Raw genomic sequence first — 19025 nt, 5'->3', positions numbered from 1 at the left:
TGAAAAAAAGGTCAACTGTCATTTTAATGTCTTTCCAACAGGCAGACTTAGCCATTTGAGGAAAGTCCAAGTTCACAGGAAAAGACAGAAGACCAGAAAGTGAAAGACTTCAGTGTGAAACAGGCAGCACTTCCCTGCCCTTAGAAAATAAGAATGACAAGAGTAATTCAAGTTGTGAGAAGGAGCAAGAGCATTCTCCACACACTCTGCTGCTTGTCCTTTTACACAGGGTAGAGCACTGGCTCTTGGAACAAAATAAAGCAAAGGGCAATGAATGCTGTACTTATTTATGGGTAAATTCAGGGTGGGGAAGGTCCAGAATAGGGAAAGCATCTTGAGGGCCATTTGCCCATTTCTTCTTGATGTGTTTGTTCAATGTGTTCTAGAAAGCAAAGGGGCCATCTGAGGGAACATGTTCTGTTTTCTGACACTTGTGTGCTGGCTTAGACCCTCACGGCCTTTCAAGACCAGCAGCCATCATCACATCTCAACCGGGTGCCTCGGGTTTTGAGCCAGCGATGGGTTCTTGATCAAGGCTGAGTAAACATGTAAATCAGATGGGGTGCGGACTTCGAGGCCTCCTTTTCCATCATGGTCATCCCCAAACTGACCAGGCCTAAGTGTAAACTTGGCTCTAATTGATAGAGCACATGTAAGGCTCTGCTGAGCTGCAGATATGGTCCCCGGGGAGGCAGTTACAGACAGTACAATCCCCACCTTTATGGAGACTCCTCTGCTTTGCATCAGGGATGCATTCAAAAGACCTTCTCATGAGTGTCCAAGGACTGTCAACATAACCCAACAACATGGGTTAGGGCCAGCAGGGACATCACAGATGTTAATCCACAAGATTTCAAGCAAACCACAGCAGCTTTCTGTTTTGCTCTGTTGCCTAGCCCCAGGGACTGCAGGGCTAGGCAAATGCTAAATAGAACTACAATTCTGATTACAGTTCAGTATTTTAATTTCCCATGGGACAGACGTCCATTATAGGAATTAAGTGGTCACCACTGACACCACCTTACAAAGTAGAAACTGATACAAGGTTCAATGGACACTAGGATTTGATACAGCCTCACTGACACAGTGGTGAGAATTACTTTCTGTTACATGTTGAAGAAAACTGTTAAACAGTTTCTTCTGGCAGTATGAAGCTCATATCGTCCCCAAAGCTAAACCTACCAGTAGATGGTGCTATAACAAAAGCAAGCAAAACAAACCAGGGTCCTAGTTGGGTCCCTGGCTCCAAACTGGCCTGGAGTTTGGAGGGCCAGGCTAAGCTGAAGGGCAGAAAGCCTGGAGGCCTGTATCTGGTAGCATGTGGCTGATCCAACAGGAACCAGAGTCCAGGCCCTAGCAAGTCATTAGCTTTACTCGTGCTCCCATGTGGTTCCCAGTTCCTCTTCCCCTCCACAAACTTTCCCAGTGGTCTGGATTTCCTCACCGAGGCGAATACACCCTCAGTGAAACCCTTTCTCCTTAATACTCACTGTGCTGATGTCACGGCTTCAGGGGTCTTCAAGTTTTAAGTACTTTAAAGCTCAAAACCCACTTCATTTTATAAGCAGCTTTACATATAGTATTAGCAGGTATCTTGGTGAACAGAATTTGGTGCGGGAGAAAAGCTGTCCTGTTACAAGAACTGAATAAATTCTTCTTAGGAACTAACTGGGGAGGCTCCTACATAAAAGCATGGAGACTTACCAGTTGGTAAGTCTGTACCTCTTTAGTTCCTTCACATGGATGCAACAGAAGAAACTTCCCCTCTTCAGGTACTAGGTATCCCAGGTTTCCAAAGGGACTTCTATCTCCACAGTTTTCATATGCAGTGTGTACACAGTGTCTCAATGACAGAATGGACAGAGATGCAAGCCTGAAGGAACCGGGGAACACACACATACCTCCGTCTTGTTGCTTTCGCCCACATCCTTTTGCTGGTCCTGGTGGGAAGCTGCCTCTGGTGCCATCAAGTAGTCCACGAGTACTCCCTGATTCTGACACCCTCCACAGGCTCTTCCACAAAGGTGACATGTGAACTCTGCTAAAGTGGGAATCTGGAAAGCTAGCCCAGCTTGACAGGAAGTAAGGCACTGGGAAAAACTAGACACTTGTGTGTGGCTTCTCTGACCCATGACCCGCATGGTGTGATGCAGAATAAGGGATGGAAGGGCTAGAGAACGGGGCAGGGTCAGGCCCTGAGATGATGTCACTTCCAGTGCAAGGAAGAAGGTGTCTGCCTATTTTGGAAATCCAACTCCTTCAGTACTGGGTCTAGCACTGTGCTGGAAGGAGCTAGCCCTTCTCCTGTGGCCTCAGTTAGTGGTCTGGGCTAGTTCAATACTATTCCGGGCAGACCTGAGGGGAGACAGATAGAAATGGAAGCCACCTGTCTTCCACATACAGCTCTTGCTTTGCAGTCACAATAAAAGGTACATTACCCGTTCATATGATCTCCTGGAAGAACTGAAAGCCAACGTGGTTCTGCAGGAATAGATGCTTCCCATGAGCTCTCCCCTATGCAATCTCCAACTAGCCCCCCTTTAGTGTCTTCACTGTATCATAATAAGAGGAAAAGGATAACACCAGCTGTGTATATAGATGACCAGAAGGTCAATTTTCCTACCTCATTCTCTGCAGCCAAACTTGTTGACTATTAAGGAAACACACAAACTGCAGCCCATAATGTTGGTGAATCTCAATCTTGCATCTATTCCTTTCAAATGCAAGCTGGTATGACTGTAAGATATACCTGGGTGCTGAGACAAAAGCTCATGGATCCAGTGCTTGTAAATTTCATATTTATTATAACAAAAATTATGACATGTCCATTTGTGCATTCTGCTTCAATATAACTCTGGATGTGTAGACAATCTAAGGGACTCTATACAGTCATGCTGATTGTGGCAGCAGGAAGGAACACAATTAAAAAGTGTTAGCTGGGTAGTGCTGGCGCACGCCTTTAATCTCAGCACTCGGGAGGCAGAAGCAGGCGGATCTCTGTGAGTTCGAGGCCAGCCTGGTCTATGAGAGCTAGTTCCAGGACAGGAACCAAAAGCTACAGAGAAACCCCGTCTCGGGGGAAAAAAAGTGTCTGCAAAATATTCTGGGGTTCCCAAGAGCAGGCTCTTGTCCAATGACCTCAGAACCACATATCTACACAGAAACACGCTCACCAAATGGCCCACACTGAGGATGAGTGAGGAGGGGACGGGACAGGGAAGGCTCCTCAGAAGGGGCAGAAGTCAGTTCTTTAGACTGTGTCCTTCCGCCAAGACTACAAACACTTAAGCATCACTATGCAGCACGGAGCTATTTACAATAGAAATTTCTCAATCAACTGTTCTCTCAGAGAAAATTAGTGAATCCCAGTGACTTACGTCACCTGACAGAGTAAAGCAACTCCTAGGAGTTAGTCTCCATATTCTACAAATGTCTATCATTTTCAAGACAAAAAAAAAAAGCCTTTCCCCACAAAGAAATACACAATTACAATATTAAGTCATTTAGCAATGGCAACTTGCCCTGCCTTCCAAATAAAACAAAAAGTAATTTTTAAAAATTACATTATCATTAACTGTTTCTCTGTAATATATTAAACCTTTTGTTCTTTGTCTTTACATATTTGATATGTTAGGGAAAAAAGTTAACAAATTTAAATCATATTGGTAAAGTGTCACTAGAAGAAAAGTGGTAATTATTAAAGTAACCAATACAAAGAGAGCCTACAGATGAGCTGCAGAGACAGGAGGGGCAGTGTCTGGGAGAAGGGCATGGAGTAACACCCCTGGTTTAATGTGAGCCTGGGAGACTCTCAGTCTTCCTGGTTAGTTTATTGTTTAAAAGAGTACTCAGACTGGGTCATAGTGGTGTGTCATAACAGTCTGGCAGGTGGTCCGCCTGGAACTGCCGCTGTGGCTGGGGCAGCTGTGGAGGTGGTGGCAGCTGCTGCTGCTGCTCCTGATGGTGTTTCATGATCTCTTTGACTTCCTCCTCCAGCTCTGGGGGTATGATAAACTGGTCATCTGGATCTGGCTGAGCTGGGGCTGCAAAATAGCCTCCCGGCTTTCGGAGAGGTGCATCTGTGGCTACCTCTATCACGTTGTGGCTCCTTTCCTGGGGTGCTACAGAGCCATTAGCCCTGCGTCGCCCAATGGTCCCCACAGCAGAGAAGTCTCCCTTCTTGGAGAAACCTGAGTCATCCTCGTTGGCACTGATGACAATGCCCTCATCACTGGCCTCAGCTGGCACCTGAAGCAGATGCTGTTGTTTCTCCTTCTCCTTGGCCCGGCTGCAATGGATGTCCACTTCTACCTCTACCCGGCTGCCATTGCTGAAGACACCCTCAATGGGTTCTTCATCATCACTGTCAAGGCCATTGTCAGAGAAAGCGCTGGAGAAAGTGGCGCTGGACAGCTGACGTTGGAAGGAGTTAGACAGGCAGACTGGGTGCAGCATGCAGCGCTGCTCGCTGGGGTAGGCGGGGCTGTTCTCATTCAGGACTCCAGATGGGGGCTCATCAGAGGCCGTGGAGCCCACCTCACTGCTCATCTCTGAGGTGGAGAGTTCACTGCTGATCTCAGAGGCCATGCCACTGCTGGAGGATGGCACACCCAGTCCATCGGAGGGGCGGTCCTTTATCACCATGTTGACAGACGGTGGGAAGATGCCTGGACTAGGTGGTGGCATGCTTCCTCCAGCACTGAGCTCACAGCAGCAGAAGCTGTCTTCCGTGACACTGAGTTGCACTACTACAGCGCTGATGCTTTCATGGCAGCCATAGCTCTGGGCCAGAGTACACAGCTTCTTGGCAGCAGCCAGAGCATCCGGCACATTGCGCACGGCCTCCACAGCCTCCTCACTGGACAGGCTGTCCCACAGTCCCTTACTGCCCAGAATGAAAAACTCATCCTGTGGAGTCAGAAGCACTGACTGCACATGGGGCCGAGGCACCACGCTGGGGTGGAGGAAGGTGTAGCCCAGGATGCGTGTGGACTCTGTCACTCCGTTCACCTTGCCATCCTAGAATTTCCAGAGAGACAGTTAAGGAAAGAGCACACGTGGCTACTGAGCAGAGGGCCATGCCAGGCAAGGGGCCTACACGGAGTGATTAAAGTGTAGGTCGGGGCTCGGGAGGAGCAGGGCAAAAGGGAGTGTCAGCCGTTCCTTTAGTGGGGACCACATTCCCACATTCACACTAGATGGCAAGACCTAGCTCTCCATGACAAGCTGTACTGGCATTTTATTTGTACTTTAATAAATAAAGCTTGCCCGAAGCTCCAAAAAGCAAAACTGTCAGTCACTGGCTCTTACCTCGACCTCAGTCTGAAAATGGCGATCCTGCCTCCAGGAATCTCAGAATGAGACTGTGACTGAGAGCTGTCTCCTTCCATCTTCTAATCTCTAGGGATGAGACTAAAGGCGTGCACCACTGGGAATAAATGCATGCAACACCTGGTTTCTATGGCAACTAGTGTGGCTAAGGGATTAAAGGTGTGTGACACCACTGCCTGGTCTGCATGGCTGACCAGTGGGGCTGCTTTACTCTCTCATCTTCAGGTAAATACAAACGAAACGCCACTATACAAACTGACGTCCAGCCTCACATTACATGCATGCTCACTAGCTTTTAGAAAGGTAAGTCACCCGGAGATGCACCTGGGGAAGGATGGATTAACGTCACACCTTTGTTACTGGCACAGCCAGCACATGGAAAGGCAAGGGGGTCCTGTGTGGCACCCAGACATTTGTAGCTGGGTCACAAATCACATACATTTGAAAAGGCGATGCTAACAGAACTACCCATTCTTTTTATTTATTTAGTTTTGTTTTGAGATAAAGTTGCTCTGTGTAAACCCTGGCTGTCCTGGAACTCTCTCTGAAGACCAGATTAGCCTCCAACTCAGAGATCTACCTGCCTCTGCCTCCCAAGTGCTAGGATTAAAGGTGTGTCTCACCACTGCCTGGCAGAAGTATCTGTTCTTATGATTTCCTTGAACCCAACTTCCAAGGACAAACGTAGATAGCAAAGTTCAGATGGCTCATGCTGTTTAGAGCAGCAGCCAAATCCAGGCCAACTGCCTGGGTAAAAGGTGAGCACTTTTAGATCCTAGCTACATGCAGCAGCTGTGTTCTCTACTTTCCAGGTTTGAGGGGCTTAGGCTTGCAGCCATGTCTATCCTATGTCCTAGTTTTAACACTCCTTCCCACAGAAAGTTCCACAATGAAAAATGCAACTTTTGTGAGCCTCTGGATGAGCAAGCTTCTGCCAGAGAATACCCTTGCCCCTCAGCCCCACCGCCTGCCTCCACCTGGGCTTTTGGCTGCCTTTCCCCATGAACATGACCTCACCAGCCATGTTTACAATAAGGTGGCAGTATAGGTACTAAGAAGAGTAAACAGGCTTTCAAGTAGTTTTACATTCCCTCGACTCTAGTAAGAAAATCTGCTGCGCCTGGTGTGGGATCTGGCAAGATCACCCTTGCTGCTCCAGCCACCCTTCAGGTTTCTCATCAGTGTGTGCTTTGAGAACATCTTCAAGGTACAGAAGCAACCAAGTGAAAAGTCCTCGTTGTTGAAGACCGAGCAGGGCAGATGAAAGTGAGGAAGAGAAGCAGCACAGAAAAGGGGGAAACACGCTGACCTGCAAACTGCGAGTCAGGCAGCAGACATCTTACTCTTCAGAGCTGGCACGTAACAGTGACCACGTAGTCCACTGTGTTCTGTATGTCAGACTGTGCCCTAACTTGTTCATCATCTCCTTTAATCCTCAGCAACTGGAACAGACAAGAACTAAGCTTATACGTGGACTCACTTCTATAGTCTCATGGCAGGCTTGTGCCTTTCTTGGGTACTTGATCAACACAGCTCCCTTTTCCCCTTCTGGACACTAGCTTTCACCCTACAACCCATTGTTGTAGGAGAAGCTAGGCCTTGTGGGCAGATACGTATCTCTGGGTGTCTCCAGGCTAATGTTGGGTGACCACCATGCTGGCGAATTAGTAAATGAAGAGCCACAGAAGCTACTCTGGAAGTTTCGCTGACAAGGATTCACGCTGCACGGTTATTCTAGGGTTTGTCACCGGCAGGACTATTGCCATTTGGGACCAGATAATCTCTGTTGTGAGACTGTGCCCGCACTGTAAGCTGTTTACTCATACACCTACCTAGCTTTACTCGCTATGTGGCAGCAGTACCCCAGTTTTGATGATCAAATACATCTCGAGGCCTTGTGTCCTGCCCCCTAAGGACTGTTATTACTCCACTGCCCAAAGAGAAGCAGTTACACTGTTTCAGACACTAGAGTTTATATGAAGTTAAAAAAGGCCCCTACTTTGGACATGAGAAAACAAAGACTTAGGGTTTAAAGGTCATATCCTGCAACTGGTCAAGCTGAGACACCAACCTAGCAGTGTGATTTCAGGAGTTGAGCTCTCAACCACCTAACCAGCCTTTGGAAATCCACTGGGACAGTATTCAGGAAGTATTTCTGCTTCCATGGCAACTGACAAATGCTTTACTATTCTATAATAAACCATCGGGATATCCTACAATAATCTAAAGATAGCACCACAGAATTTACTCGGGAATGTTTAATTTTGAATTTCCTCCGAAGACAAACGTTTCCCGAGGAGCCTCCACCAGAGGGGGCTGTGCCCCTGTTGTCTGAGGAAAACCTCACCTCAGTGATGATGGCCTTATGCTGCTTAATTCTCTTCAGCTCTTCTTCACAGCTCATGATGTATGATCTGGACAGAGGCAGCGGCTTCCCATTTCGACAGAGAACCGTTTGGCACTTGCCAACATTTGCAGAGGTCAGTGTAAAGGAGCCTCCAAGGTCCACAGGGTCATGCTTGATGTGGCACAGGACGGCAGCACCCCCAAGTTTCTGCCCAGCAGTTCCCAGCTTCCTGAACCCAAAGAAAAGGGTGAACATTCAGATACCTCAGCACATTTTGTTCATAAAAAAAGGACTACATCAGTGCACAGGACCAGCGATTAGACTTGGCCCTTTCCACTAAAGCCACTTGGCTTCTCAGAAGAAAAAGGTCTCTGGAATCTGACAGCAAACACACTCACATGTCTGCTCATATGTGGAGGGAAGTGTCAGCTTTTGTTAAAAGCCCACATTGCTAGTCCTGGCCTGCTGTGTCCAGCAGGCTGCCTTGCGTCAGTTATGTGGCCCCAGCAGTACATTCCAAAACATCAAGAAGGTGCTGCTTCTCTCGCCACCCACTTCTCCAAAGCATCTCTGTTCCTACATAAATCAGAATAGGAACAGACACAGGATGTCCACGCAGACACTGAAGTAACCCTAAGCATCATCCTTCTGAAGCATCAGGGCAAGGCTCTATTCTTGCCCTGTACAGCCAAGAATTTCTTGATCAGCACTCTTTATTCTATAAAGCATACAGGGACAGCATTCTGGTATCAACCACCATGTGTTTTTGCTTTATCCTTCTATTTGTCTATTAACCCATGTCCTTATTGAACATTTGAAGCACCTACAAATGCTGACCATCAAAAAGTGCAAAGAACACGGATTGCAAGTCCCACCAATGTCATTCCTCCAAGGCTCCTATAATGAGCCTTGACAGTCATAAAACAAAACAAAAAGCTGCCACCCTGAAGTACTAAGTTAAGCACCTGGGAATAGCCTAGCCATATGTCCTTGACAACAAGGCACAAAAAATAGGCAGTTACTTTAAAGACTGAAGTGCTCACTGCTTCTATACCCTGTTAACTAAGAGATAAAAGTCACCAAGAAGACTCAGCAAGTAGGCCTAGTATATACATATCTAAATTCTAGCTTCCAGTCACCCATGGCTATATCTGACCAGTGTACACTTTAAGACAGCATTACTTTCAAATATACAAAGTTGATCCTCCTAAGGAGGGGCTTTTGCAACCAGAGCCTGCTAGAGGGTTATGTATAGGGTGTGCATATGTGTGTACATGTGCACACATGGTATGTGTTGTATGTGTACATATATGTGTGCCTGTGTATGACTTGTTTCCAGTCATGGGACAGGGTGGTGGCTAAGCATCTAGGGGGTGTCAGGACTGGAGGGCCAGGATCCTGACAGCCTATTAGGCCTTAATGCACTTTGCTTCAACTCTATGTACCTTGATTTTACAAGCAAGATCTGAAGAGCAGCAATGCCTATCCCACTAGGAAAAATTCAGGGCACGTAAGGTAATTAGACTATTTAACTTGGTAAAACTTGTGCTCAATTGCTGTCTGGACCCACTAGGAATCTGGTAGATGGGGTGCATTGGAAGCAAGAGCCAGAAACCTGCCTGTTACAGTTCTTTGTGAGGGCTGCTCAGGGCACCGTTCCATAGCAGACACTATCTGCCTTGGTTACAAAGCCATCATCTCTGTCAGATTATCCATGGGGAAAGGAAGCAGAGGAAGGCACCGATGCTGCTATAACCGTGAAACACTAGAATCCTTAGATCCTGTAAGAGCAGGGTCTGCAGGACACTTCACAGTGAGGCAATTCCAGTACAACCTATAACGCTCTCAAGGTGACAGATGACTGAAAATTCTTTTGAGAGAAGGAGTCCTTACAGCATTTGACCCAAAGCTCTGGTGTAGGTGTGAGTGACAGGTAGCAGCTTAGGAGTCTGCAACACTTGCTTCCATACTGGGTAACACATAAAGAATGTTCTAACTCTAGCCTTAAATTTGACCCATTCAATTTTAAACCAGTGAAAACATTTCCTATTGGTCAACTAACTGGGATAGAAATGGTCCATACCTCCACCATACGAGGAGGTCTAAGGAGCCTGTAGTTTGGGGGAGGCTGGGTGTTACAAATGATGAAAATATGGAATCAACAGAAGCCAGTAAGGCCCAGTTCTCTGAGAGACAAGTGACTTAAGACTGACATCAATACATTTCAAACTGAACTGCAGTCGATCCCTTGTGTTAAAGCAGCTATAGCAGTCAGTCATAAGGACACCGAGAGAGCGAGAATACAGACCCAGGGACACAAACTATAACCCCTCACTCAAGAAGTTGGGGCAGGAGGCTCTGAAGTGCAGGGCTGACCTGGTTATGCAGTGAGACTATGTCTTAGAATAAACAAGCAATAATTAAGAAGAACTAGTTGTTTACCTTTGCATGACTATGAACGTATTGACCATGTATTCATCTTCATTTTTTGTTTTCTGAAGCTCTTCAGCCAAAATGTCACTCATGGTACATTGGAGAAGGTAGGGCACCTCCACATTCCGGTCTCCATCAAACACACCATAGAGGGCCTCCCGGTTGTCACGGAAGTTATTCACAGACAGCGCTGCGACACATAGCCTGTGGGGTAAGAATATTTCTGAGATGAGCCCATTCATCTTTCCTTCCCTGTGCACAACTCATTTGTTTTTTTATTTTATTTTTTTTAAAGGAATGCACTGGTTTGTTTCTTCTTGCCTCCAGAAAGATCTGGGTTAACAGATCCCAGATGGTTTGTATCAACTAATTTCTGCTTGCCTCTCTTCCTTCTCTTCTAATTTTAATATTTTTTAAATTATTTATTTTTAAATTTTATAGGTGTGAATGTTTTGCCTGCATGTATGTATGTGTACCACATGAATGCATGTGGATTCCCAAGGAGGGCAATTAAACTGGAACTGCAGGTGGTCTTGAGCTGCCATGTGGTGCTAGAATTGAACCCAGGTCCTCTGCAACAGCAGCGTGTGCTTTTAACTGTGGAATGGCCACTCCAGATCCTATTTCTAATATTTAAAAAGACTTTCTTTTAAGTGTGTGTGTGGGGGGAGGGGGTGTTGGGGATGTGCATGCACATGAAGGCTAGAGGCATCACCCTCCCTCAAAATGCAGTTGCAGGCAGCCTAAGTGTCCTGACATGGGTTCTGGAAGTCAGAGTAGGAACTGAGCCTGAATTATCTGCAAGAGGAGTTTAAGTGGTTTTGATTGCTGAGCCATTTCTCCAGCTCCAATTTTATTTTTAATGGCAATAAAAACTGGAGAGTAAGAGGAATGATAAATATTATTAGAACACAATCTCCTACCTACACATGCATACAATAAATAGTTATCAAGGAGAACTCTCACATCAAAATAAAGTGACAGATTAAACACGGGGAGGAAATAAAGAATGTGAAATGTTTAATAAAAGAAAAGATCAGCATTCAGTCAGTGGTGTTCACCCTGCTTATTTACTGGTTATGCCCTGGAGCTGAAGGAAGAAGACAACAGTGTTGGCTGTGGAAAACCAGAAGGCAGGATCTGCCTCCAATATAAAACCAAGAAACCAGGCACAGCAGCACACACACATAATCCTAGCACTTGAAAGGCGGAAGTGAGAGAATCAAAAGTTCAAGGCCAGCCTGAACTACATGGCAAGACCCTGCCAACAAATCCCACAAAACAACAGCTAAAGAAGACAGAACAGAGAAAGAGGACTTGGTAGGAGAGTGGTGGGACAACGTCAGAAAGCTTAATGAATGCGGAGGACTTAAAATAACTTCATACATTTATAGCTACAATTTCAAATCTGATGAAAACTATAAACCTGCAGATACAAGGAGGTCAACAAACTACTTGTAAGAGTTATAGGGGAAAAACTTAACAAAAGCAAACTACTAAAAAACTAGCATGAAGGTGGGAGGGTGGATTGCGGTGCAAAGCCAGAATTGCAACAGACTCTCCCTGTGGCGAAAATGCAGGTGACTATAGAACAGCATCTTCCAGTACTAAATAGAAAGCAGTCTAGATTCCCAAACCAGTGAAAGACCTGTGGAATAATCTTTTTGTACACTGTAAAGATGTGTTACTCAGAACTGTTTAATAAAAAGCTGAATGACCAATAGGTAGGCGGGATTCTAGGTGTAGAGAGAACACTGGAGAGAAGGCTGAATTGTCAGCCAGATGGAGAGGAAGCAACATGCAGCATACAGAGTGTAAAGGTAACTGAGCCACATAAAAGAATATAGATTAAAAGATACAAGTTAAATTAAGTTGTAAGAGCTAGTTAGTAACAAGCCTTAACTATGGCTAGGTTTTTATAGTAAGAAGTTTCTGTGTTGTGATTTGGTAGCTGCCAGGAGGGACAGAAAAATCCACCTACATATGATGACCAATATCTAGTCACATATATCCACATAAGACCTGAGAAAGCTTAAAAAAAGTTTCTAAACACAAAGAAATGAAGCCAAACATGACTTCCTGGTCTCCTGTCTCTCGTGCCGGCTGCAGTACAGAGACCTGACTCCTGGAGGTGCTTCCTTGTGCGGGCTGCAGTACAGAGACACGTCTCCTGGAGGTGCTCCCTTGTGCCAGCTTCAGTACAGAGACATGTCTCCTGGAGGTGCCAGTGTGCGTGAGTTGCCAGTGCACCAAGAGCTAAACCACGAAGCAGGTTTAAGGTTTTGCTCAAGTAGACAGATAAGGTTACAAATATGCAGTAAAGTTGGTTCAGATGGAAAAAAAAAACCTAACAGATTACAGTGTGTATAACAATGTGTGTAGGCTTAACATAAAAAGGGTATAGATACTCATAGAAAAAATAGTTTAAAAAATAAAGTAAAATTTTCAAAGAAAGAGTAAAGTAAAATTAAAAACTAAGTCACATAAGAATTGAAAATACACAGAGAGTCTGGACCCTATATGGTGTCTCATTAACTTTGAATTTTTAAATGCAAATGTACATAAAATAATAGATGCTGAAAGACACTGAATTATAGAAAATGCTAAATTAAACCAACCTATATATTTTAAAAATATCTTAACTTCAAAATGAAAGTTGGGTAATGTGTTGCCTTGGGAAAGACTGCAGGGCAGGTGATGTGTAAGCTGTTCGCTTGACAAGGGAACAGCAGTGAGATAAGATGAGACATGATCAATTGTATTAGCTACAAAATCCTCATGACTTATTACATGCCATCTGTTCATACGGCATGATAGAGATACATATTGCAGTTTAATTATACAGTCCAAACACCCTTATAAAGTTTACAGCTGTCTTTTACCTGCTTAAACATAAAACAAAAATGTCATCTTTAACTGACTTGTGCACACCACACATTCCATACTGTGTTAATGCAGATATGCATGTTACCTTTAAAAGTTTATGTGTTTTCAGAACAAGGGGACTAGACACCAATGAAAACAGGTGGCCCTGATGATCCAGTCTCTCAGAGTGCCTCTGTTGTAGGTTCCTCAGAGTTCTGCAAACAGAACAACTTCAAAGCTTTTGATTGAGATGGTCAAGACTCACAGAGTACTCTAGTCAGGACTTCAGATAAGCCTTACACTTTCCTGTTGCACAAAGACTGGACAACAAATAATATAGCTAACTTATCCCAGGACTTGACCATTATCCCAGTATTTCCAGGGTCTCCTAAAGATGCTAGTGCCACCAAACAATAGGAAACAGTCTAGAGAACACAATGCCCACATTCCCTAGAGGCGGGGGGTGGTGGTGGTGGTGGTTTTTGATCATTTGATGGGTTACAGATGCTTGTCAGCATTTTGGAGGGTTGGTTACAAACTGTTATTGGTCATGGTCAGGAAAAACGCTAAACAAAAGAGTTAAATTCAATAATAGAACAAAAGGGTAGATTGTTGAGTTTACTTTTGAACAATCAATAGTCTCAAATATTTTACATTGGTATGGGTTTTGGTTACTGATACAAATTTAAAGTTATTTTTGTTTTACTGTATATGTTTCTATTCTAGTTTAAGGTATTGTATCTGTATAGCTATTATAAAAATGAAACATAAAGTTTTAGTTCTTAAAAACTATTTAGAATAATAAAGAAATACAGGCTAGTAGTCATCTATAACAATCAAAATTATAGTCATGTTAGATATGTTTTCATGGCCATATAGAGATATATTTTAGACAGATGGGTGATCTTCAAACACTTCAAAGACCTATACAAGCTGGCATTTAAAATGTTTTAAAAATATAAGGCTTTTCATGACAGTAAGATACATCTAAGTATGGTAGCATCAATTTATTTCAAAAAGGATAATGGGTATCAAAGAACCTCCACATGGAGTTTTCTTTGTATCAAAAGCTAGTGATTTGAGTAAGAAACTGCCCTTGCCTTGACTGCTAACAGTATGCTGTCCAAACTGGACTGGCAGGACACAAAGAAAAGACTGCCAACTTTGCTAAGACAGAGCATATCAGTCCTTCAAAAATTTCTGCTTCACAGAAAGGTCTCTCAGATATTATAGGCCTGTAGGGCAAAGACAGATGCCCTAATGTAGGTTTCTGTCCCACCTAGTCCCACAGCCATTCAGTTCTAAAGAAACACAGAAGCGTACATTAATTATAAACGGTTTGGCCTGTTATCTCAGGCTTATTATTAACTAGCTCTTACAACTTAAATTAACCCATAATTCTTACCTATGGTTAGCCACATGGCTTGGTACCTTTTATCAGTGAGGCATTCTCACCATGCTTCCTCTGTGTCTACCTGGTGACTGCAGACTGAGCCTTTCCTCTTCCCATAATTCTCCTAATCTGGTTGCCCCACTTATACTTCCTGCCTGGCTACTGGTCAATCAGTATTTTATTAAACCAATACAAGTGACAAATATTTACAGGGTACAAGAGCATTTCCCACAGCACCCTAATGTTATAGAGAAACTTTGGGTTTCTGTCCAGGCAGCCAGATGTCTCTGTCATTTTGGAAGTGGTATACACTGAACTTTTATCTATTACTGTTTATTCAGATAATATTATATCCTTCTGGGGTCTTTGATGGAATTGAAGACAAGATAGTTATAGTTTTCCTTAGTAATGACAAAAGGCAAATCAGTTAAAGAACTTTGGACTCACCAAAATAGGATGAATAATGGAGTATTTCCTCCCAAATTACAAAGTAAAAAAGGACTGAAAATTGTGAGTGTAATTTTTATCTGATAATTGTTCTTATTATACATAGTTTTACTATGTCAGAGTTAAATCCTTTCTTTTATATTCAGACAAAAAGGGGAAAATGCTGTAGAATAATCTTTTTGTTCACTGTTAAGATGTGTCTTTGCCAAGGCACCTTCTTATTGGTTTAATAAAAAAAAATGACATGGTCATTAGCTAGGCAGGAAACATAGGCAGGACTGTAAAACACAAAGGGAACAAGATATGCAAGAGGATAGGTAACTGCCATGAGTCACATGGCAACAAGTAGATGAATAGAAATGGGTTAATTTAAGTTATAAGAGCTAGTGGGACAAGCCTAGATATCAGCCAAGTTTTCATAATTAATAAAAGTCTCTGTGTCATGACTTAGGAGCAAGATGGCAGGAAAGGAAAATCCGCCTACACAAAACAGCCTGGAAAAGTTAAAACTGATGACATTTCAGATGTACAACAAAAGGACTTCCCACCTGACGATTTCACTGTAAGAAATACAAAAGGAGACCTGATGTCTACAGAACAATGACGTACACCACAAAGAACAAGTGAGAAAGACATGTTTTACTGCCACAATGGGAGTGTGGCACCTACCACATGAAGACAAGAAACGCTGTTCAAACCCACAGTAAATATGATGAAGGTCTCTTCCCCGGTCACCACCTGGCTCTGAATGTCCAGAATACTGATGCTGAGAAACACTACTTGAGAAAGCAGAACATTAAGCTAATAATACTAAAAGCATATTTTCGAATTTTATAACAAACACATAAGTAAAACACAAGGCAACAAGGACAAAGGCAGAGGCAGAAGTTGAGATGTTCCTAAGATTCTTTATGAAGTGATATAGAATTAGAGGTAAGGTGCAATAAATAAAAGATTATACTAAGCCTAAGTAGTATACACACATACTCATGAACACACACACACACCCTACACAGTACACATACACATGCTCACAAATACACACATACCCTAATATACAAATACACATCATACATACACACACACAAAGTGACACACACTGTAAGCAACACACATATATTCACACATGCATTTAGGTACACACACAACTGAAACAAGGAAGATAACATGAAAAATGAGATAAAAACATTTAACCCCAAAAATTATGAAAAAGAAAAACTGAGAGGTTTGAACCTGTGTAGGCCCCATATGTGCAGCCATATGGTGTGGGAAGTCCTTTTGTCTATGTGTTGCTTTTATTGGTTTCAGACAGTGGGATCAGGTCTACTAGGCTTACACAGGCAGGAGAGCATGGAGGATTCCTGCTGCCCTACACTGAGATATTTCCAGGCCGCGCAGTGCCCTACATGGCAGATTTAGCTTTTATTCAGATAAAAAGGGTTTATGTGCTGCATGCTAATTCTCAGAGTTAAAATGTTGAGCGCAGCTCCTACCAGACCAGGCAGCAATGGTACGTCCACCATTTTGAAAGTAGAGACAGGTGGAACCAGCATCCAGAGTAGCTGCAACCAAGTTGCTTACCATTTTAAAAGCCTTCAAGACAGTAAAGAATTACAGATAATGCAATAAGGACAGATTCAAAAATAAAACAACTCTAAATGGATCACAGTGTTGCATAAATGTACATAGGCTTGGGAGAGAGAAGAAAAAGAGTATAGAGAGTTAAAAAAAGTAAATTGTTTTTAAAAAAAGTCTTTAAAGAGACAAAGTACAAACAGTCATAGATTAAAAGGAGTAAAGGAAAAATAAGCCACGTAAAGATGAAATATACAGAGAGAGTCTGGAGTATGTACATTATTGTGTTTTCTCTGAATTTTTTCACTGTAAAGGAGCTAAGTACAGAGAGACATTTCATTGTATGGGCTGCTAAACTAAACCAGCATGTATATTATAAAGGTATCTTGACTTTAAAATTTGAGTCTAAGGATATGTTGCTTTGGAAAAGAGGTTCTTCCGTTTCTACAGAGGATGAGAACCTGTGGATTGCTTCCAGATTGGTGTGGTATGATGGACCAAGACCCCCCTGAAAGGTCACCGTAAACACTCAAAAAAATTACTTCACCCAACTGTTGACTGAGATGAACCTAGCATATAGGATACACCATGAAAGGCCTAATTAACAGTGCCTCCAATCAGCAGAAAACAGTATGAACAAAACTACACCCATATTTCCAAATATGGTCTATAAATGTTTGTCTACATTTAAAGGGGGTATGATATAGATATAAATAACTTGTACTGATATGGATCTTGGTTTATTGATATAAATTTAAGATCAATTTTCTTATATGTATATGTATTTCTGTTCTTGAATAAGGAATTGTTTGTGTAGCTCATTTAAAAATATAATGTATAATTAAAAATATAAGTTAATAGATAATCATCTATTATAGTAAAGCTTGTAGTCATGTTAGTTAGATTTTCTAGATGTATAGAGATATATTTCAGTTAGATAGGTATTCTTCAACTTTTTCAGAAACCTTCAAAATATGGCATTTAAAATGTTTAAGAACTTAGGACTTTTCATGACAGTGAAACACATTTGCTCCTGGCAGCACCAATAACTTCAAGAAAAAGATGAGCATCAAAGAAGCTTCTTATGGAGTTTGCTAGCCAATTGGGCAAGAAACTGCTCTTGCCTGGACTGCTTAACTGAGCATACAGGACCTACAGAGAAATGACTGCTGAACTTGCCTATAGGTTGAGATGGTCCTTTGGGGTTCCTGCTTCATTAAACACTCTACTAGACATTCTGCAGGATACAAAAGAAAGTGACTGGCAAACTGCCAATATAAGCAAAACTGTCTTTAAAATTTTCTGTGTCGTGAAAATGTCTGCTGGATATTATGGGCCAGTAGGCTGAAGATGGATGCTCCAATGGTACAGAGGAACTTTAAGTGACTGTCCAGGCCACGAGAAGTCTCTGTCAATTCAAGAGTTTTGGAAGTTGCTTACAATGTACTTCCTGCTTACTTAGGTAATATTATATCCTTCTGGAGTCTTTGATAGAGTTAAAGAATTTATAGTTATAGTTTTCCTTAGTTATAAAAGATAATGTATATATAAATACTATAACTGTAATTCTTGCTTGATAACTGTCTTGTTATATGTAATTTTACTATGTTAAAGTTAAAGATTTCCTTTTTTGTTTAAACAGAAAAGGGGAAATGTGTGGGAGGTCCTTCTGTCTATGTGTTGCTTTTACTGGTTAATAAATAAAGAAACTGCCTTGGCCTATTGATAGAGCAGAACTTAGGTAGGTGGGGAAAACTAAATGGAATGCTGGTAAGAAGACAGCAGAGTCATGAAGACACCACGGAGCTGCCAGAGTCAGACATGCCAAATCTTTGCGGGTAAGCCACTGCCACATGGCAATACACAGATTAATAGAAATAGGTTAAATTAAGATGTAAGAATTAGCCAATAAGAAGTCAGAGATAATGGGCCAAGCATACAAGTTTCTGTGTGATTATTTTAGGGCTGAGCAGCCAGGAACTAACAAGCAACCCCCTCTTCCTACAGCCATAGTCTTTGTGGTCACAAGATTTTTGTTCAAGATGCTGAAAGCATACACTGGAGAAAAAAAAATCGTTATCTTCAACAAATGATGCCAGTTAAACGGCAAAGAGAGAACACGCAAATAATTAAGATCAGAAATGAAAAGGGGGACATAACCACAGACACAGAGGAAATTCAGAGAATTTAGATCTTACTACAAAAGCCTGTATGCCACAAAACTGGAAAATGCAAAAGAAATGGACAGTTTTTTAGATAAGTACCATATACCAAAGCTAAACCAAGACCAGGTGAACAATCTAAATAGACCTGTTAGTTGTGAAGAACTAGAAACTGTTATCAAAAATCTTCCTACCAAAAAAAGCCCAGGACCAGATGGTTTCAATGCAGAATTCTACCAGAACTTCCAAGAAGAGCTAATACCTATACTCCTTAATGTAGTTCACAATATACAAACAGAAGAGTCATTGCTAATTTCCTTTTATGAAGCCACAGTTACCCTGATACCAAAACCACACAAAGACCCAACCAAGAAAGAGAATTACAGGCCTATCTCACTCATGAATATTGATGCAAAAATTCTCAATAAAATACTGGCAAACCGAATCCAAGAACACATTAGAAAAATTATCC

At 42.6% G+C, this 19025-nt stretch overlaps 1 protein-coding gene across 1 annotated transcript in view; it reads right to left on the bottom strand.

The window, feature by feature from the left end:
- Nucleotides 1-2781: 2781 nt before the first annotated feature.
- Nucleotides 2782-19025, bottom strand: part of Phlpp1 (PH domain and leucine rich repeat protein phosphatase 1) — a 226459-nt gene continuing 210215 nt past the window's right edge. Inside the window, exons 15-17 of the mRNA XM_050119746.1 lie at nucleotides 10121-10315; nucleotides 7679-7907; nucleotides 2782-5019 (exon numbers count right to left, since the gene is read on the bottom strand). Of these exons, the coding sequence (XP_049975703.1) occupies nucleotides 3859-5019; nucleotides 7679-7907; nucleotides 10121-10315 (1585 nt within the window). The 3' untranslated portion in view covers nucleotides 2782-3858. The remainder of the gene's footprint in view (nucleotides 5020-7678; nucleotides 7908-10120; nucleotides 10316-19025) is intronic.

This window comes from Alexandromys fortis, unplaced genomic scaffold (genome assembly GCF_014885135.2).
Source record: "Alexandromys fortis isolate MF-2015 unplaced genomic scaffold, M_Fortis_MF-2015_v1.1 scaffold_96, whole genome shotgun sequence".
NCBI lineage: Eukaryota > Metazoa > Chordata > Mammalia > Rodentia > Cricetidae > Alexandromys > Alexandromys fortis.
This window is presented reverse-complemented; position numbering and strand designations above follow the sequence as displayed.